Source organism: Leptonychotes weddellii, chromosome 3 (assembly GCF_054177405.1).
Source record: "Leptonychotes weddellii isolate Sample4059 chromosome 3, ASM5417740v2, whole genome shotgun sequence".
Lineage (NCBI taxonomy): Eukaryota > Metazoa > Chordata > Mammalia > Carnivora > Phocidae > Leptonychotes > Leptonychotes weddellii.
This window is the reverse complement of record NC_138371.1, coordinates 57275755-57294908: the sequence shown is the minus strand read 5'-3', so window position 1 is coordinate 57294908 and position 19154 is coordinate 57275755. Positions and strand designations below refer to the sequence as shown.

At 41.4% G+C, this 19154-nt stretch overlaps 1 protein-coding gene across 1 annotated transcript in view; it reads right to left on the bottom strand.

Moving 5' to 3' along the window:
• The window catches only part of LRP2 (LDL receptor related protein 2), a 199144-nt gene that overhangs the window by 30946 nt on the left and 149044 nt on the right, over window positions 1–19154 (bottom strand). Inside the window, exons 49-62 of the mRNA XM_081814243.1 lie at window positions 18673–18968; window positions 17124–17640; window positions 16446–16598; window positions 15745–15915; window positions 14452–14675; window positions 11850–12027; window positions 9243–9439; window positions 8272–8517; window positions 7457–7579; window positions 6377–6496; window positions 4801–4917; window positions 3975–4091; window positions 2770–2907; window positions 1138–1260 (exon numbers count right to left, since the gene is read on the bottom strand). Coding sequence (XP_081670369.1) covers window positions 1138–1260; window positions 2770–2907; window positions 3975–4091; window positions 4801–4917; window positions 6377–6496; window positions 7457–7579; window positions 8272–8517; window positions 9243–9439; window positions 11850–12027; window positions 14452–14675; window positions 15745–15915; window positions 16446–16598; window positions 17124–17640; window positions 18673–18968 — 2720 coding nt within the window. The remainder of the gene's footprint in view (window positions 1–1137; window positions 1261–2769; window positions 2908–3974; window positions 4092–4800; window positions 4918–6376; window positions 6497–7456; window positions 7580–8271; window positions 8518–9242; window positions 9440–11849; window positions 12028–14451; window positions 14676–15744; window positions 15916–16445; window positions 16599–17123; window positions 17641–18672; window positions 18969–19154) is intronic.

Here is a 19154-nt window from a genome sequence, read left to right as displayed (position 1 = left end):
GGGTTCTAGAGGGAAGGGGGGTGGGAGGATGGGTCAGCCTGGTGATGGGTATTAAAGAGGGCCCATATTTAATGGAGCACTGGGTGTTATACGCAAATAATGAATCATGGAACACTACATCAAAAACTAATGATGTAATGTATGGTGATTAACATAATTTAAAAAATGTCTTATTTCTTGGTTTTCATCCTTTTGTGCCACGCCTCAAATGAACATAGGAACAATGTATAACCGTAGGTTCACCTCTACCAAAAAACCAAAAAACCATAAAACAAGTACAAGCCTGAGCACTGCCATAGTGTCCTAGTCCTCTCTGACACACAGTCCCCCCAGTCTGAGAGCTGGCGATGAGCATTCTAAGGCCACATCAATACAAGGGATGGGAAATAGAAAAATGAGCCATTTATCTAAATTTTCCCAAAGAGTATCCTTTTAGGAAAAAAAGCAATTGGAGTCAGGGGAAATCATTTTTCTCACTGACTTTTCTCCAAGTAAATTACCCCCCAAATTAATCAACTCTCCCCTTCAATGGAAAGAGTTTAGAACACTCTCACAAGGGGAAAGCACAGATTTTTTTTCACTATCTAAAACATTCAATGCCACCAGTTTGAAACTTCTTTCTTAAAATAATCCGTTATTTTTTCTCTTCTGGGAAATGAATTTCCATTTTAAAGATGCATGTAAGACCAGCTCTGTTAACACTGGTGCTGCCTTTTTGAACGTGATCGTTTCAACTGAGCATTCAGAAGTTCACATGCCTACATTAACAATTAGTAACTCAATGCTGAAGAATGACCAAACCTCATTTTTGGAAACAAATAAACCATTAATTTGTGAAGCGTGAGTCAACTAGTAGTCTTTGTTCTCATTTTCTCGAAAAAAAGCTTATTGAATATTTAAACAAAGACTAAAAAATTAGAGGACTTGCTCCAATAAGATGGGAATAAGCAGGGAAGGGATGCATCTGAGTAATGTGTGTGTGTATATGGTCTGTAAACAATTGTCAACAGAGATCTGCAGTTGTAGGTCCAGCTCAAGCCTCTGCGGAACAAACTGAAATCCCAAAGGTACATTTTGCCAACTGCAGACAACTTGGGGCCCTTAAGTTTTTCCTTCTTCTTTTTCACTTTTGCTTACACTGCTCCTCTTTCTCATCACTCCCATCTCCACAGTCATCCACGTGGTTGCACAGCTCATGCTTATAAATACAGCGATTGTTGTCACATCGGAACCGGTATGGTGACTCACAGGAAACATCCACTGAAAGGAAAGATGGAGAAACAAAAGCACAAGTTGAGAGTAGAACGTAAGCATCAATATCTAAAATGCTCCCGTGCCAGCACCAGGCTTGCCCCATTCATCCATTCATCTGCTCATTCAATGAACCAATCCACAAATACATCTTGAGTTTCTAGCACAGCCCACGGCACCGTGTTAGGAGCCTGATACAATGCAGAACAAGAAAGTACATAGTCCTTGTCCTCACAGAACTTTCATTCTAACAGAGAAACAGACTTTGCCAACTAACCACTCCATTACAACTGTGAGAAGAGCCACAAACTAGACCTGCTATGATGGCATCTACTGGGGAGACCTGATATAGATCAGGGGGAGGAGGGATCAGAAGAGGCTGGGGAAGGTTCAGAGTCCGGAAGGAGCATAGCAGGTGTTTGGACCTGAATCAAAGTCTCTGTAGCCAGAGCAGGGAATGAGGGTGACTATGACAAGCCATGACGCTGGAGACGCTGGTAGGACCATACATGAACTCTTATCCTAATAGTAAGGAGTACACTCTTTGTCTTTCTGACTGCAGTTGTCATTGACTCTCCAGAGCATGAAATTTCATACCATGACAGACTTTCCTTCCTGAATTTCCTCACCTCTTATATTTAAAGTTGCTATTTCACAAGTGAACTCTGACTCATTTTGTTGTCGAGAGTCAGACTTCTAGCTGATGCTTATGCCCCTGTGAGGAACCCAAAGGTAGAACCCAGGTCCCTTACTTGTTTGGTAAAGAAGGCATGGCCCTCAGAAATTGGGTAAACTCAACACATGTGTGTTCTTCTTCCACATGGAAGGCTTTGGCTGTTTGATTTTCCTTCTGCCTTTGTATCACACACAGGAGCAAAAGGAGAAACTTGTAATAAGGTCGGTCAGGGGTAGAAAAGTCAGATCCAAGAGCTGATTCTTAGAAGTACTGCTAACAGAACTGTTGCAGGAATTCTTTGCTGTGAAAAATGTGCAACATTATAAAATAGTGCTGGTCACTTTTTAATGTGGTTGTGTCTCTGCCTCTCCACTTCTTAATGGGGCTGTGGGCACTTTATCTCATAGAGGGAGCAACTTCCTAAGGACTTCTTTGAAAGTTACACATGCTTAAGGTATTTTTCAAGACCCATCAAGTTAAAAGCAAAACAAAACATGGTTCATTCCTAAGAAGAAAAGAAGTGGCAAGAAAAATGTGGAGATGCCACTGTGAAAATATAACGTAGCCTAATTGAAGTGCTCTGAAGGGAAGGAGATACTGACACGGCATTTTTATCAAATCTTTGGGCTAACAGGGAACAGGGATGAATGTTTGTCTAACATTCCCATGTTCCAAATAGGGAACTGGGAAAGAAGACCAAGTAAAACCACAGTGATGCTGCTCATGCATCCAGTACTCAAACACTCTCCAACTGCCCTCTGGCATCACATGCTCCACGGAAAAAGCGTTGAGATTTTGCCAGAAGACACCACTCCCATACCCGCCCTCGGTCTCCCTCTTACGGCACAGGTGAAGCTCTTCATCAGAACCATCACCACAGTCATCATCACCATCACACTTCCAAGATGACCTGATACACACGTGATTTTTACATTCGAACATAGTAGCTGAGCAATATGCACCATTGGGGAAGCGAGTGGCTGTTGGTGGAGAGGAGACATATTCAAATTATTAGAAAAAGTTACTAGTTTTGAAAAGGTAGCCTGCTGTATTTGTCCTTTAGCTCTTTCCATGATAGCCTGCTCTTCCTTATTCAAGACATACTGTCGCCTTCTACTGTCTGAAATTATGATGGAATACCTCATAACAACTATTGTCCAATCCCAGTTTTCAAAGACATGAGTCATTCTGTGGATGGTACTGGACTCTCTCTTTATAGACAAGGGAAAATCTTCAGCTGCATCAGCACTGGCCTTACCCATCATCCATTTATATCGTTTCTCTGAAACCAGGTTTTAAGATGTGGCAACCACATCATTAATAATACCCATCATGGATAATCAACAACTGTTCATATTTTTTTTAAAGATTTTATTTATTTATTTATTTGAGAGAGAGAGAAACAGCATGAGAGGGGAGAGGGTCAGAGGGAGAAGCAGGCTCCCCGCTGAGCCGGGAGCCTGATGCGGGACTCGATCCCGGGACTCCAGGATCATGACCTGAGCCGAAGGCAGTTGCTTAACCAACTGAGCCACCCAGGCGCCCCAACAACTGTTGATATTTATTCAGTGATTCATAAAGACTAAAATGTGACTGATCATGTTGACCTTCACTTTTAAGCTTTTTGTATGCCATAATGCAATTTAGAAAAATGTTAATGCTGTAAATTCAGTATGTTCTAATACCCAATCCAAGTTCTTTATACCCATCTATTCATTGCTCGAATATTCTTGTTTGCCTGCGGTTTTTTTTTTTCCAGTTAATTTGTATCAGAGGTGATAATATGTAAGCATGTTTGTTAGCACAGATATTTAATATATTCTCTATTTAAAATATTGTTAGTGAAATGCACTTGAATGAATACTAGAAACTATTTGGGTATGGTGACTCAGACCCCAAGTGAGCTGATAATTACCAATGAACGCTGAATAGAAAATCCCTATAACCTATTCATGTTAAGAAGTGGTGGCTGATGGAGAGGTGGGGTCTACAAGGCCATATGCGTACATTTCAAGACAAACAGTGCCATGGGGGCCCCGACACTTACGACAGGTGGCTTCATCAGAGGCATCCAGACAGTCAGCGATTCCATCACATGTCGACTGCTCAGGCACACAGTGTCCACTCTGACACTGAAAATATCCAGGTTGGCATGTCTTCATCTCTGAAGAGAAAAGACTGTCATTCCAGTAGGCCATGTTCTCAGACAGGTACGTAGAATAAAGTACTTCATCACATTCCTATCCACACCGTGTGACTAGCGCATGGCAAACGCACAGCTGTGGTTAGCGAGTGAATAAATCCTCCAAAAATACACTTTCACATCCAACATATGGAGATGAAAGTACCTATCTCTCCCCTATCATAGAGTCTCCAGCATTTTCTCAGAAATCTGAATTCCCAGACCCAACCTTTAATGAGTAAAGAGCTATCAAAATCATTTGGGGTTTATGATTCCTAGTCTAATGCCCTGACCTTTACACCAGAGAGCTACAGAAATATATCCCTCAGGGCCACTTTCTGGGGAACAGTAGGAAAAATGAATGCTTTAGTTGTTGTTGCTTATAAGGACAATGCAGATTAAAGTCTGCTCCTACGAAATATTTAAGTTGAAATGAGATTTTCAAAAATCTCTTGCCATTTTCCCCTATTACTAATCAAGACTGCTGTAAGTTAAGAATAAAGCATAGAAAATACAGAGCAGAAGGTATTGTGTTACGCTAAGGCTTATATATTACATAAATTATACAAAAATTGTTTTACTCTAAAAAAAAATCATCCAAACTCTCACTTGAAGTCCCTTCTTCTGTCCAACATGCTGACTCTAGTACTCCACCCCATGGTAAGCCTCTAAAAGAACTCTTGACAGTTACCACAGTCCCGCTCATCTGAGTTGTCGCCACAGTCATTGGTATGGTCACAGACCCATCGCGAAGGAATGCAGCTGTGATCATCACATCGAAACTCACTTTCCGAACACTCCCGGGGGACTGCAAAGAAAAGCCACCCAGCCATTAGTGGGAACCAGGAATCGTACACAGAAGACAGATTTGTTGAGTTGGCCTGAGTACCCTCAGCGTGCCCGGCACTCCTGTGTCCCAAGTCCTAGCCATCTGCTTGGGTGGGCAGACTGTCTGTCCCCCAAAACTAGACCTTCTATCTCAATTTTAAGGATGTAAAGAATGGCCTTTATTAAGAGTTTTCTCCAAAGGTGATTTAATCTTAAGATAATTGTTGCTCTCGGGACGCCTGGGTGGCTCAGTCGGTTAAGCGTCTGCCTTCGGCTCAGGTCATGATCCCAGGGTCCTGGGATCGAGTCCCGCATCGGGCTCCCTGCTCCGTGGGGAGCCTGCTTCTCCCTCTGCCTCTGTCTCTCTCTCTGTCTCTCATGAATAAATAAATAAAATCTTAAAAAAAAAAAAGATAATTGTTGCTCTCATGACAGTCTAGGTAACCTCCTGTAGGGTTAAACATGAACTTTCTCAAATTTAAAATTTTATTGGATCACACTTTTGTCTTAAGTTTTAGCCAATTGATATCTGGAGGTGCAATCAGCATCCTGAATCTCTCAACTGCCTATGTAAAATGGCAATCACTTCTTACTTCCAAAAAGTGACTAAAGTTAGAATGTATTCCATATTACAGGGCACCTGGCTGGTTCAGTTGGTAGAGCACGTGACTCTTGGGCTTGTGAGTTCAAGCCTCACATTGGGGAGCCTACTTAAAAAAAAGAAGAATGTATTCCGTGTTAGTCTATCTGAAATTGACATATACGTGGATCAATGACATATGTTCAGGGCAGGGTCTCATTAAAGTTGTTTTCAAAATACATCCAGTTACTCAGAACTATCTAGTTTGATGTGATCCAAACCTTTGGCTTCTTTTCCTTGAACTCCCTATCCAATTCCTTACAGTTAGCATCTTCACTGGGAGAGAGGAACTAAAACCTGACCTGTCATTTAACCATTAGCCCTCCTAAAAATAGTCAGCTATTCCAGGGGTGATCACAATCCTAAATACAAGATCTCCTCCCTCTCCTATTAAGACCATCTTGAGGCAAGCACTTAAGAAGCAAGGTCTTTGGGTCAGCATCTTTCTTTCCTGAACTTCTCTTGGTCCTGACTTTTTCTTCCTATTCTTTATCTTATTATATTTGACTTCTATTCCAAGTCACCTAGAAAAAAAGTTAGATATAAAAAAATTCAACAAACCAAACATACTTGGGTAAAAATCCTTCTCCCCAAACTTCATTATAAGCATCTTAAAGGGAGATGCTTCTGTCTTTAGTCAAAGAAAAAGTGGAAACGTACCAGTCAGCAGAATGCAAGAGATCAGGTAATTGTCATCCTACCCATTGAGGATGAATGGCATAAACAACTGAATTATGGACAAAGAACAGACAGCACAACGCTGGTGGCACATAAAGATGGTAGAACCCTGAACACTCACCACAGTTTTCCTCATCTGAGTGATCTCCACAGTCATTGTGCCCATCACACCTCCAACGAAGAGGGATGCAGTGGTGATTATTACAGCGAAATTCCCCGGAAGGTTTGCACGTCCTTTCCTCTACAAAGCACAGTCATTGCAAAGACTTCAGAAGCTGGAGGTAGCACTGGCTTTCTTGTGAGACAATTTGAGAATTATGCTACCATATTCTCAAAGCTCCCAGAGAGAGGAAAGCCAGCAGCATTCACTGTCAATATTCCTCTTTTGGCTAACCTGAATCTATCCTACTTAAACTTTAAACTAGATTCATTTTTTGTAGAAACTGCTCAAAAAACGAATTGGCATCTGGCTTCTAATTTGCAACAAAGACCTGGAAAGATAAGTGAGGCCAACAGCAAATAAAACATTTCCATCTCATTCCTTTAGTTGATTAAATTCAGTGTTATTAAATTCAGCGTTAAAATAACCCATTCTCTTCCTTACTCTCTTCCAACTAAACCGAACACATGCACTCACAGACATTCAGGTTTCAAGTTCAAGTATATGGCTAATCTTGACAGATTTCTATTAAGTCATTTGGCCTTTTGTCCCTAAGTTCTTTCCATGTTGCCAAAGTGACTTACAGCTTTCTAATAGATGATATGGACAGAGAGAAATTCAGAATATGAAAATCTCCAAAGAAGAAATATTCTGATTTTGAATTATTCTTTTTAGAGATAGGTATCAAATCTTTTCTCTGCCCCCTTCCATCACTTTCAGTCAATCTATAAAATTTTCAAGTATGAATAAGGATTCTACATTTAGGAGAAATTATGTAAGTTCCTAGTATCTTAATAACATCTTCCCCAATTACAGCATCCTTTGGGGTGGGATTTCATTTAAGATGATATAAATTAAACTCCCCCAACAGCCCACTAAATGCTAAAAAAATGTAGCATGGTACTAGAAAAATCAATAGATGATGCTTTTTCAGAGGTAAACGGAGGAACAAGGACATGGGAAAGGCACTCTCATCACCCAGACGGCACTTGACACTTCTGTGTTCTTGCCCCTCCCCCACACCCCTGCAGCCCCTCCTACCACAGCCTTGCTCATCACTGTTGTCCCTGCAGTCGTCGAAACCATTGCACACAGCCCACTGTGGGATGCAGCGGTAATTCGTTCTACAGCTGAATTCTGTATGGTTGTCACAGCGATGGCTCACTGAAGAGGGAGGAAAGAGCAAAGTCAGAACTGAATTCCTAGTCCAAAAGACACCTTCCCATTGTCATGTGAAGGACATGGTGCTAGGGAGTAACAATTACCATCTTACCAACTGGACTGATTCTGGCAACATGTGCCTGTTTTAGGTGTGATCTATTTACCAAGAGCAGAAAGCATCTTCAGTTTCCTCCCTATGTCAGTATCATTCATTTGTGTTACAGGATTAACTACGGGGGAGTGGGGGAGGGGAAGAACTGGGCTTGAAGTAAAAAATACCTGGGTGTCAGCTCTACCACTAAATAGAAATGTGACCAACTACTTAAGGTGAGCCTCAGTTTCCTCATCTGGAAAATGGGAATTGGTAACATGCACATTCCCTACCGCACAGTATTTCCCTGAGGCTCAAATGAGAAAATGCTAGACATACACAAATATAAGTTCTTGTGATCCTATTTTGGAGGGTTAGATATCCAGGGTATGGAGAGGAAGAATCAGCCCCTTTCGCAAGAGGGTCTGGTTCAACCTGCAAACCACACAGCTATGCTTTGCTTTGTAGTGCCAGAGTCAGCAGGGAGAGCCAAGAGGGAGTGTGCCATGGGGCTGAAGCAGGGCCTTCCCTGTGCTCTCTCAATCCCCGCAGGTTCTCCTGCTTTCCCGCTCCGCTCACACAGGTCCCTCCCGCAGGAACTCACTGCATTCGGGCATGGGCTCATCCGAGTAGTCTCCACAGTCATTGTCCACATCACACTTCCAGTCCTGAGGGATGCAGTGGCTATTGGCACACTTGAAATAGCCTGGCTGGCAGATCCTGCTGGCACAGTTGTAAATGTCTTCGTCTGAGTTATCCCCGCAGTCGTTCTCCGAGTCACACCGCCAGGCTTCAGGGATGCAACGTTTGTTGGCACACTGCCATTCATTGGACTCGCAGCGGTGATGCTCTGCAAGCAGGGGCATTGGGTTGCAAGGTGTTAGGGATAGAAGCTCCTAATTTACACTGAGGGATCTTGGAGAGCCTGATCATAATTTCTTTTTAGAGAACTTCCGTCCCAGTGCCCTTATTATCTGCCAGTACCACGACACGGTCAGTTACTCTCTTGACGATCACTGTCTCCTAAATTCTTAAATATCTTTCTCTTGCATGCAGAATTAGGGAGTAAAGACTGAGTCACTGATGGCCTATGAAATTCACCTTCTCCTGTCCCTGTTCTCCTAATGGACTTTGCGTTTGCTGCTGTTGTTAATGTGTTGTTTTGTTTTCAGTTTGGAGGGTTTTTTGTTTTTTGTTTTTTGTTTTTTAGTTTGGAGGGTTTTTTCCTTGACTTTTTAAAAATGAAAACACAAATAAATATCACACAATATTAAAATGAGAGTGGGAAACCCTCCTTTTGCCCTCAGTGTTAGCTCTCGAGGAGGATTCTATGCATAGCACACGGTAACAAACCGCCGATACAGACAACACACCATCTACCTCAACCATTCGCCTTGTAGAGACCTTAGTCTACCTCAAGAACTTTATAAAAATATAGGATGGGCTTCTTGACTTTTCTCCTCGGACTCTGGACTGGTTTTGGGGTTAGGACTTGCAGAACATCCCCACAGAATCATGGCTGTACACAATCTACTAAGAAGTGGGCCAAAGGTGGTCTCAAGCCATCGAACACACCGCAGAGAATCTGGTCCTCGTCAGAGCCATCGGGGCAATCTTGGTGAGCATTGCACAGGAAGTGGGGGCTGGTGCAATTGCCGTCCGTGCACTGGAACTGGCCGAGCCGGCAGAAGCGCTGTGGGCAAAGGGCCGGTTCGTCAGAGCCATCCGAGCAGTCTCTCTGCCCGTCGCATTTCCACCAGATGGGAATACACCTGCACAGAGAAAAGACAGCACTTCTCTGAGCAAAGCACAGGGTGGTAGAGGCTACCTGGAGAGAAGGCGTCAAAACTGAACCCCACGTAGTAACACGCTTGAGTTCCTTTACCATGGTGTGTTTTCGGAGAAAACGTAACTAGATGAGATGGACCAGGTTTGTTAAGACCCAAATTCATGCTGGAAAAATGCTTTGACCTAATGATTAAATTCCTGCCACAGAAAACAGTGGACTGTGTGTTTAGGGCTACAGTTCTGGTAGCAGGAACTGGTTGGGACTATCTGCTGGGGTGATGTAACAGACAAGTGGATATTGGTTGGGAAGGTAGAGGGCACTTACACTTATTGAAAGCCTAGGTCAAGATGGATACATGCTAGATTCTTAATCTAAGATATTTTATTTAATCATCAAAATAATCTGCCACTGGATCTTAAATGCTGTGGTTTGCACTGATGTCTCCTCCTGACTTTGCTCTCTGACTCAGTCCCCCTAGTCATCAATGGTCTGTGGCCACGGTTAGGGAAATCATCTGTGGCCATGTTTTGTAACAGATACAAATAATCAAAAGTGGATTTAAATGTGTAATCCTGGATCCTCTGGCATAGTAACTAAGAAGCTAGGCTAGTATATGAGTGGGGAAGACAGAGAAATTCTATCACTTTTTTTCCTTCTTTTTTTTCAAATTTTTATTTAAATTCTACTTAATGGGTACCTGGGGGGCTCAGTCAGTTAACCATCTGCCTTCCCCTCAGGTCATGATCCTGGGGTCCTGGGATCGAGTCTGGCATTTGGCTCCCTGCTCCACAGGGAGCCTGCTTCTCCCTCTGCCCCTCTCTCTCTCTCTCCCTCATGAATAAATAAATTTTTAAAAATCTTAAAAAAAAAAAAAATTCTACTTAGTTCACATATAATGTAATATAGGCTTCAGGAGTAGAATTTAGTGATTCATCATTTACATATAACACGCAGTGCTCAGCACAATTGACTTCCTTAATCCCCATCATCCATTTAGCGCATCCCCCACCCACCACCCCTCCAGCAACCCTCAGTTTGTTGTCTACAGTTAAAAGTCTTTTTTTTTAATTCAATTAACTAACATACAGTGCATTATTAGTTTCAGAGGTAGAGTTCAGTGATTCACCAGTTGTATATAACACCCAGTGCTCATTTTATCACGTGCCCTCCTTAATGCCCTTCACCCAGTTACCCCAGCCTCTTAACCCGCACCTCCCCCAAGAAACCCTCAAGTTGTTTCCTATGATTAAGTCTCTTATGCGGTTTGTCTCCCTCTCTGATTTCATCTTGTTTTATTTTTCCCCTCCCTTCCCCTATGATCCTCTGTTTCTTAAGTGGTTTGCTTTCCTTTCTTTTTTTCCCCTTCCCCTATGTTCACCTGTTTTGTTTCTTAAATTCCATATATGAGTGAGATCATATGGTATTTGTCTTTCTCTGACTTACTTTGCTTAGCATAATACAGTCTAGCTCCATCCACATCATTGCAAATGACAACATTTCATTCTTGCTGATGGCTGAGTAATACTCTATTGTATATATACCACATCTTCCTTATCCATTCATCAGTCAATAATTTGGCTATTGTTGATAAGGCTGCTATAAACATCAGGGTGCATGTGTCCCTTCAAATCAGTATTTTTGTATCTTTTGAGTAAATACCTAGTAGAGCAATTGCTGGGTCATAGGGTAGTTCTATTTTTAACTTTTTGAGAAACCTCCATACTGTTTTCCACAGTGGCTGCACCAGTTTGCATTCCCACCAACATTGTAAGAGGGCTCCCCTTTCTCTGCATCCTCACCAACACCTGTTATTTCCTGTGTTGTTAATTTTAGCTATTCTGACAGGTGGGAGGTGGTATCTCATCATGGTTTTGGTATGAATTTCCCTGATGATGAGTGATGTTGGGCATCTTTTCATATGTCTATTGGCCATTTGGATGTCTTTGGAAAAAATGTCTATTCGTGTCTTCTGCCCATTTCTTAACTGGATTATTTGTTTTTTGGGTGTTGAGTTTTGTAAGTTAATAGATTTTCGATACTGACCCTTTATCAGAGAAATTCTACCACTCTTGAGGGCTGTTTTTCAATGTACAGATATACAGTCTTGGCCCTGACACCTAGGACAATTTATTAGAAATAAAAAACACATAGTTTCTAGCTTCCTCTCTACAGAAAAATACTTGCATACATTTTGGTTAACAAATTGCTTCTATTCATGGAAGAAATTATCTGAGATTGGAGACTGAGATTCTTGGTGCATTCCAAATGAACCATATTAATTACCCAAAATCTTAATTCATTAGGAAACTCCCATCCCCTGGATCCTCAAAGTTCAATGTGTGTCCATCCAAGGGGATGGAGAGGCAGTAGGGTGAGGGAAGAGAGAGCCTTACTTTTCATTGTTGGCACACAGGAATTGGGTGCTGGAGCACCTGGGCAGGCAGAGGTTGATGTTACCCAAACGGAGGGTTTGGAAGTCATCTGGACACTCACAGGTGAATCCATTTCCTCCTGCCTTGATGAGGCAGAGATGAGAACAGCCACCATTGTTGGTACCACAGGGATTGTTCACTAGTAAAAGAAGGAAAATATAGTTAGTTCACTTAGAATATCAAACACAGGTGAGCTGATTGCCCATCTCATCAAACTAGTCACCGCTCAGTAAGAAAAATCGTATCCAAGTTTCATGCTTTTTCCAAAAATTCATAAATAGGACAGATGGTAGAACTGTAAGCAATGCTGTGCTTTGAGAAAACTGATCTATGAGCTACCAGAAGTGAGGCATACCCACTGGTGTTTTGGGCTAGAAAAGATGTGTTTCTCAAAGTCTTTGGACAGCAGGTGGGAAACTTAGCTTATATTCATGTGCCCAGAACCAGAAGTTTTAATTTCTAGCAGATGCCGTATTCTCTCATTCTTAAGAATACAGGCAACAGAAGTATGGCCAAGAATGAGATGGACAGGTGAACTGTGTAGCATCTTTACTAATTTTCTGGGTCACCACTTGGAGGTAAAGATTAATTTGAACTTTTTATAGATAGATAGATAGATACACATATATATATGTGCATATATATTTCTTTTTAATTAAGTAAACTCTACGCCCAACATGGGGCTCAAACTCAGGACCCCGAAATCAAGAGTCACATGTTCTACCAACTGAACCAGCCAGGTGCCCCTAATTTGAACTTTTGCTAAAATAATATCAAGAATATTAACTTCCAGGGGGGGAAAAAAAGCCCTGAATATCTTTATTTTGCCAATTCTCATTTTTCCTTACTTCTAAGTTTATCATGTTTTAACAAAACACCACAACAAAGCAGGCCCACAAAATCCATTCTATTCCCAAAGTAAATTCCAGACCTTTGCTAGATTATCTATAAATCATGAAATGGCTTTAACTACATGAGGAGGAATATTAAGTTCACACACACAAAAAAAATTATAATGAGACACTGTGTTGCTCTTAACATTATTACATTCCTGATGACAAGCATAACATATGTTTAACACACAAAATGTCATATGCAAATAGGAATTTAATAAAGTATGTTTTATAATTATTGTAATTTTCTTTTAAACATTTCTATTTAATCAATCATTTTAATGGATTGATCTTGGTATTAGGGAATGATTGTTAATCTCTTAAGTGTTATAATTTATTGTGGTTACATAGAAAATGTCCTTATTTTTCAAAGGTGTTATCTTAAGTATTTAGGGGTGAAATGTCATGACATTTTTAACCCATTTAATTTTTTTTATTTTTTATTTAAATTCAATTTAACATAGAGTGTATTATTAGTTTCAGAGGTAGAATTTAGTGATTCATCAGTTGTATATAACACCCAGCGCTTATTACATCAAGTGCCCTCCTTAATGCCCACCACTTAGTTACCTTTTCCCCCCAGCCCCCTCCCCTCCACCAACCCTTAGTTTGTTTCCTAGGGTTCAGTGTCTCTTATGGTTTGTCTCCCTGATTCCAGCTTATTTTATTTTTCCATCCCTTCCCCTTTGTTCATCTGTATCTTAAATTCCACATGAGTGAAATCATATGGTTTTTGTCTTTCTCTAACTTATTTTGCTTAGCATAATAGCCTCCAGTTCTATCCACATCTTTGCAAATGGCAAAGTTTCATTCTTTTTGATGGCTAAGTAACATTCCATTGTATTTATATACCACATCTTCTTCAACCATTCATCTGTCAATGGACATCTGGGCTCTTTCCATAGTTTGGCTACTGTGGACATTGCTGCTATAAACATTGGGGTGCAGGTGTCCCTTCGAATCACTACGTTTGTATCCTTTAGATAAATACCTAGTGGTGCAATTGCTGGGTTGTAGGGTAGTTCTATTTTTCACTTTTTGAGGAACCTCCATCCTGTTTTTCACAAGGCTACAACCAGTTTGCATTCTCACTAACAGTACAAGAGGGTTCCCCTTTCTCCACATCCTAGCCAACACTTGTTTCTAGTGTTTCTGATTTTAGCCATTCTGACTGGTTTAGCCCACTTTAAAATATTTCAGTCTTCCCACCAAATACTTTAGCTCAGTAAATATCGCAACATAACAAGTGTTAATTCTTTTTTTTTTTAAGATTTTATTTATTCGAGACACAGAGATAGAGAGAGAGAGCATGAGCAGGGGGAGAGGCAGAGGGTGAGGGAGAAGCAGGCTCCCCGCTGAGCCAGGAGCCCGATGTGGGGCTCAACCCCAGGACCCTGGGATCATGACCTGAGCCAAAGGCAGACGCTTAACCATCTGAGCCACCCAGGCGCCCCAACAAGTGTTAATTCTTATCAAAAACAAAAACCCAGATTGATCTTTAAGAATAAACCAGGTGTTAAGAAAAAAGTTATAAGCAGGTTTTCCCATATGTTTTGTAGGAAACATTACCAAGTAACACCATTCTCTTTATAAATGATGTTTAAAGAAATAAGAATGGCATGCAGAGAACCTAAAGCAACTGGGCCAAACTTCCGAAATCACATACTCACCAATTGGCTGCCTGTATGGATGATACACATGGATGTCAAATGGTTTATGTGTTGTGTTCACCAGCACAACCCTATCTGATCCATCATATTTGTTTCCCTTTTCAACTGTCCTTGTATTCCAATCTGTCCAATAAATAGTGTCTTCAAAAATGGTAATAGCAAAGGGGTGAGGCAGCGTCCTGTCGTATACCGTGTGCCGATGGTGGCCCTCCAAATCAGAGTACCTGGGGTAGAAGGAAGAGTCACTCAATCAAATCAAGCTAACTCCTTTCTTCCAATGGCTTTAAGGACAGATGCACTGACAAATCAATTAATAAAATTCTACCTTCTAGGGGTAACTAAAGTCCAGATCCTCCCCCAAACTCGTAGACTCTAATTAAAACAAAAACTAAACTTAAAACATATTTTGACTGAACAAAAGATGTAAAAATTGAAAAAGCCATGCTTAAAAAATAGGAAAAGCCACAGAGAGTTCAATAATCTCTAATTCCTAACCATGGCTGCTTTCCTGCAGATAGAGCTGGTTCAGCTCTTATTATATTGTATTAATATATATATTATAATATACTAACTCAGATACAGTATAGGCCTGCAGGCTTCACTCTGCTTACCGTGGCAGCACATTTATTATTAATCATGCCCTAGGCACTATTGATCAATACTTTTCCAGACAAATAAAATTCCAGAAGAGGTTTTCTGATTTCAAGGTATCACAGCGCATCCACAGCCAGATTTCTAGTCCTTCCAATTCCAATGTCTCCCTCGTTACTATGAGTCTACATCAAAATACTGGTATTTTTATATTTTACAATTTTAGAGTAGACCCTAAAACTCAAACAGGAGGTGGAGTGAGTTAGCTGCTTAGAATTCTGATGTTAGCCATACAATATTAAAAATACTCTCCAAAATATGACAATTTATGGTAACTTATAGAAACCATAGGAAAACTTCAAGAACTTCTTGGCCAATGTTACAGGTTAATTACATCTCAGTTTTAGAAACAAAAAGTTTAAAAAGGGGATAAGGAAATTAAGATGAGTTTAGCACTAAGTGAAAGTACCAGGACAAAAACCTGATGAATCCAGCTTCAACATTTCACACTTTTTCTACTATACCATAACCACAGAGCTCAGCGAATTGCCTATAGGCAGTTTTAGTTAGAAATGACTTCAGAGTGACTTCTAACACACATGCCAGTTAGAAGCTACGTAGGAATAACACACTAGCAACACAAGCCCTAGTGTTTGGAATAAACGGTTGCTTGGTTTACTTTATCCTTTTCTATGTACATACTCAATGTAACCCAGGTGGGCATCTGCCCAGTAGAGTAGATCATTGGTGTAATCAATGGTGATGCCATTGGGCCACTCTATCTTGGTAGAGATAATCACAGACTTATTCGTTCCATCCATGCCTACTCTCCCAATGTATGCTTGGTAAGCCCAGTCTGCCCAGTAGACATGCCTATTGGAAGAAACACAAAGGGTCAGTCCCTGAAGCCAAAAGAAGTCAGCAGCCAAAAGACATAGCTCTTCTCCAATTAGAGAAATAGAATTTATATTCTACAGAGTCTCTCAGAAAGGGAAAAAAAAAAAAAACAAAATAATCTAAAAAGGAATGATGTATAGGAAATGCTCAAGAATGAACATGATTAACTGGGGATTTCAGTGGATTTGACATGTAGAGTCCAGGAAAGGTGGGTTTTTTGTTTTGTTTTGTTTTTTTTAACCATAATTTTCTCTGCATGCAACCAAAATAGGTGACTTGAAGAGTGAAATGGTGTGTCATGGCAAAGAAAACAGAACAGCTGATGAATATCATTTGAGTACACCATGCTTCTACCCATTATAACTAAACCATTTACCAGTTAGGAAAAGCAGAAGTCAAATCCCAGCAAGATATTGGCCTTGAGATAACTACGTGAACAGCCTTTTTGGTGACAGAGGCAGAATATGGGCATGAGAGAAGAGCCCAAGATTACAGGGAGACAATACCCATATTGCGGGTGAAGGGCAATTCCTCTGGGATGATCAAAGCAGAAGGTATTGTTGTCATCCACACAGTGCTCGGCCAACTTGCGGCGGTATCGACCATCAAGGTCAGAGACAGAGAGGCAATTCAGGTAGGCATCCACCCAATAGAGCTTTCTGAAATGAAGAGCCAGGAGTTATGAATACAGACTTTTTGCTTGTGAAACAGTATACAGTCAGCCACCGAATTTCCTATCCAAGCTATGGTGGAATCACAAAGATAGCTGTTAACTTTCCCCCACGAAAACAGGGGCATGCGGAAACAGGAAATTGACTTTCCTGCAAAGAAGCAACAGAAGTGAGTGAGCTACAATTCCCACTTCAAAGGGGTTGTCACATAGGGAATTCTGGGGCCACACCTCACACAAGGATTCTGACTTTACTTTCTTAATGCAGCATAAGCATCCCGCCCAGGCAATGTAAAGGCTTAGAGGAGTAAGGGTATGGAAGGGAGAGCAATTAGCAATTTAAATGGTAGAGCCAAGGAAACAGACTCGTCTAAGTGAATTATTGAGACTGCACGAAGGAACTCTGAATTATGTCCACAAGCTTAGATTCAATTCTCTATTAAGATAAAAACATGGTTACAATATATTTTTTTAAACCATTTTAACTTTTAAAAGCTCCTCAGTATTTTCTTACCTGGCAACCCAGTCTACAGCCAGACTTTCTGCAGCTGGTAGTTTGTGGTTTATGACTGTCTCCCTGTTTGTCTTATTCAGAAACATTCTCTCAATGACTTTATTCTCTGTATCAATCCAATACAATCTCTTTTCTACTCGGTCAAAATCCAGGGCCACAGCATTGCCCAGCCCTTGCAAAATGAGGGAGTAAAAATGGCCATCTGTAGTGAGATTTCTCAAATAGTAACGGTTGCTAAAGATGAGATAGGGTTCGATGTTACTGTTCTGCCGGCAGCTCTTTCCATCTGGTTCTCGGATGTAGCCTGGGGCACACTTACAGATGTAGGAGCCCATTACATTCTCACACTTCTGACTACAGACAAAGGGCGTCTCCTTGCATTCATCAATATCATCACAACTCCGTTTGTCAGACATAAGCTTATAACCAGGACGACAAGAACAGTAGAAACTGGTGAGGGTGTTGGTGCAGTTTTGGTCACAGCCACTGAGCCAAGGGTCATTGCACTCGTTAATGCCTGTAAGTAAAAGACAGGTATTAGAGAAGCTAAAATGTCCAAAACAGACCTACCAGAATGGTTCAAAGTCAAGCTTCCCACTGGACAGCCCACTTCGAATGAATCATGCTAAAAGAAGACAGGCAATAGGGTCTTCTAAAGGCCACAGATATTCAAAAGTCCCTATTTTTCAACTTCCTCCCCAACTTAATCCTTCACCAGTGGTTTTAACGACTAATATAGTGAACAAGCTTATGTTTGACTTCTAATCCTACACCCACCCATCTCCTTGTAACCAATAATTTAAAAAGTAACGTGGCAGGGGAGCGGAGAAAGAAAAGCAAAAGAAAAGAGCCTGGCCAGTGGTGTGCTGGTAAAACAGATCTCAGGGGTGGGGGGATGCTGTGATTTGTAGCATCTTCCATTTCGGCAGTGCGACTCTCATACCAGGGCCAATTTCAGGTTGCCAGGGTAACCTCACTGGACATGTTGCTGGGAAGAGATGCATACATTTGGCTCTCACAAGATAGGATGAGCCGCCCAGCAGTCCACTGGGTGTCCTCCTGGCTGGTCCTGTGACACATGGCCAAGCTTACCCAGAAACTATCTACACAGGGAAGAGAACATGTTCCTATTAATTCCCTATTTTATAAATGCTCAACTGGTTTACCCACAGAGGTTGACTCTCCCCTTCAAGCACCTGAAGATGAAAATGAACAAGCAAAGGAATCCTAGCAGAGGGAGAGCTCAGACAAGTCATTTCAAGGGTTCACACTGTTTGTCCTTTTTAACAGTGGTGTTAACTCCTAATGGTATGAATTTGCTCATCCTTTATTTTCAAATCACTGCCTAATTGATGAATTAGCCTAAAAATGTTTGTGTACTAACCTCATATACTAAGAAACACTTGCCTTTTGATAGACAAACAACAGTACTTTTCTGGGAATATTCTATTTAGAGGACAGACTAGAAAGTCCCAGTGAGTCACAAAGGGTTGAGAATCCACGTTCGGTCTCCCTGTTTTCCTTTTCCCAAATCTTCTGTTATACTCACCACATCCTTTCTCATCACTGTTATCTAAACAGTCATCTAGGTGGTTGCAGACTTCCACCATATCGATGCAGTTCCCATTGTCACACTTGAACTGATGAGGGGGACACGTGGTCTCTGGAGAGTGGCACAGGTGCTCCAGCTCATCAGACCCATCTCTACAATCGTTTTCCCCATCACACATGTACTGCTTATAAATGCACAGCCCGTTCTGACAGGTAAACTGGTTCTCGCTGCAGGTGGGGTAGGAGCAGTTCCTCTCATCACTGTAGTCCCCACAGTCATTGCGCCGGTCACACCTGTGTAATGAGACCCGGGACCACTCTTGGAGAGGCAGACAAGTCTCAACTATCACCCACTTAGGGCTTTGCTACCTCCTCCATCTACCTGAATGTCAAGCCAACCATTTCAGTAACAAGATCACCCATGTCCTTAGTTCCCTCGCTCCCAGAATCGCTATCCACCCCACCAACCTCCAGCTCTAG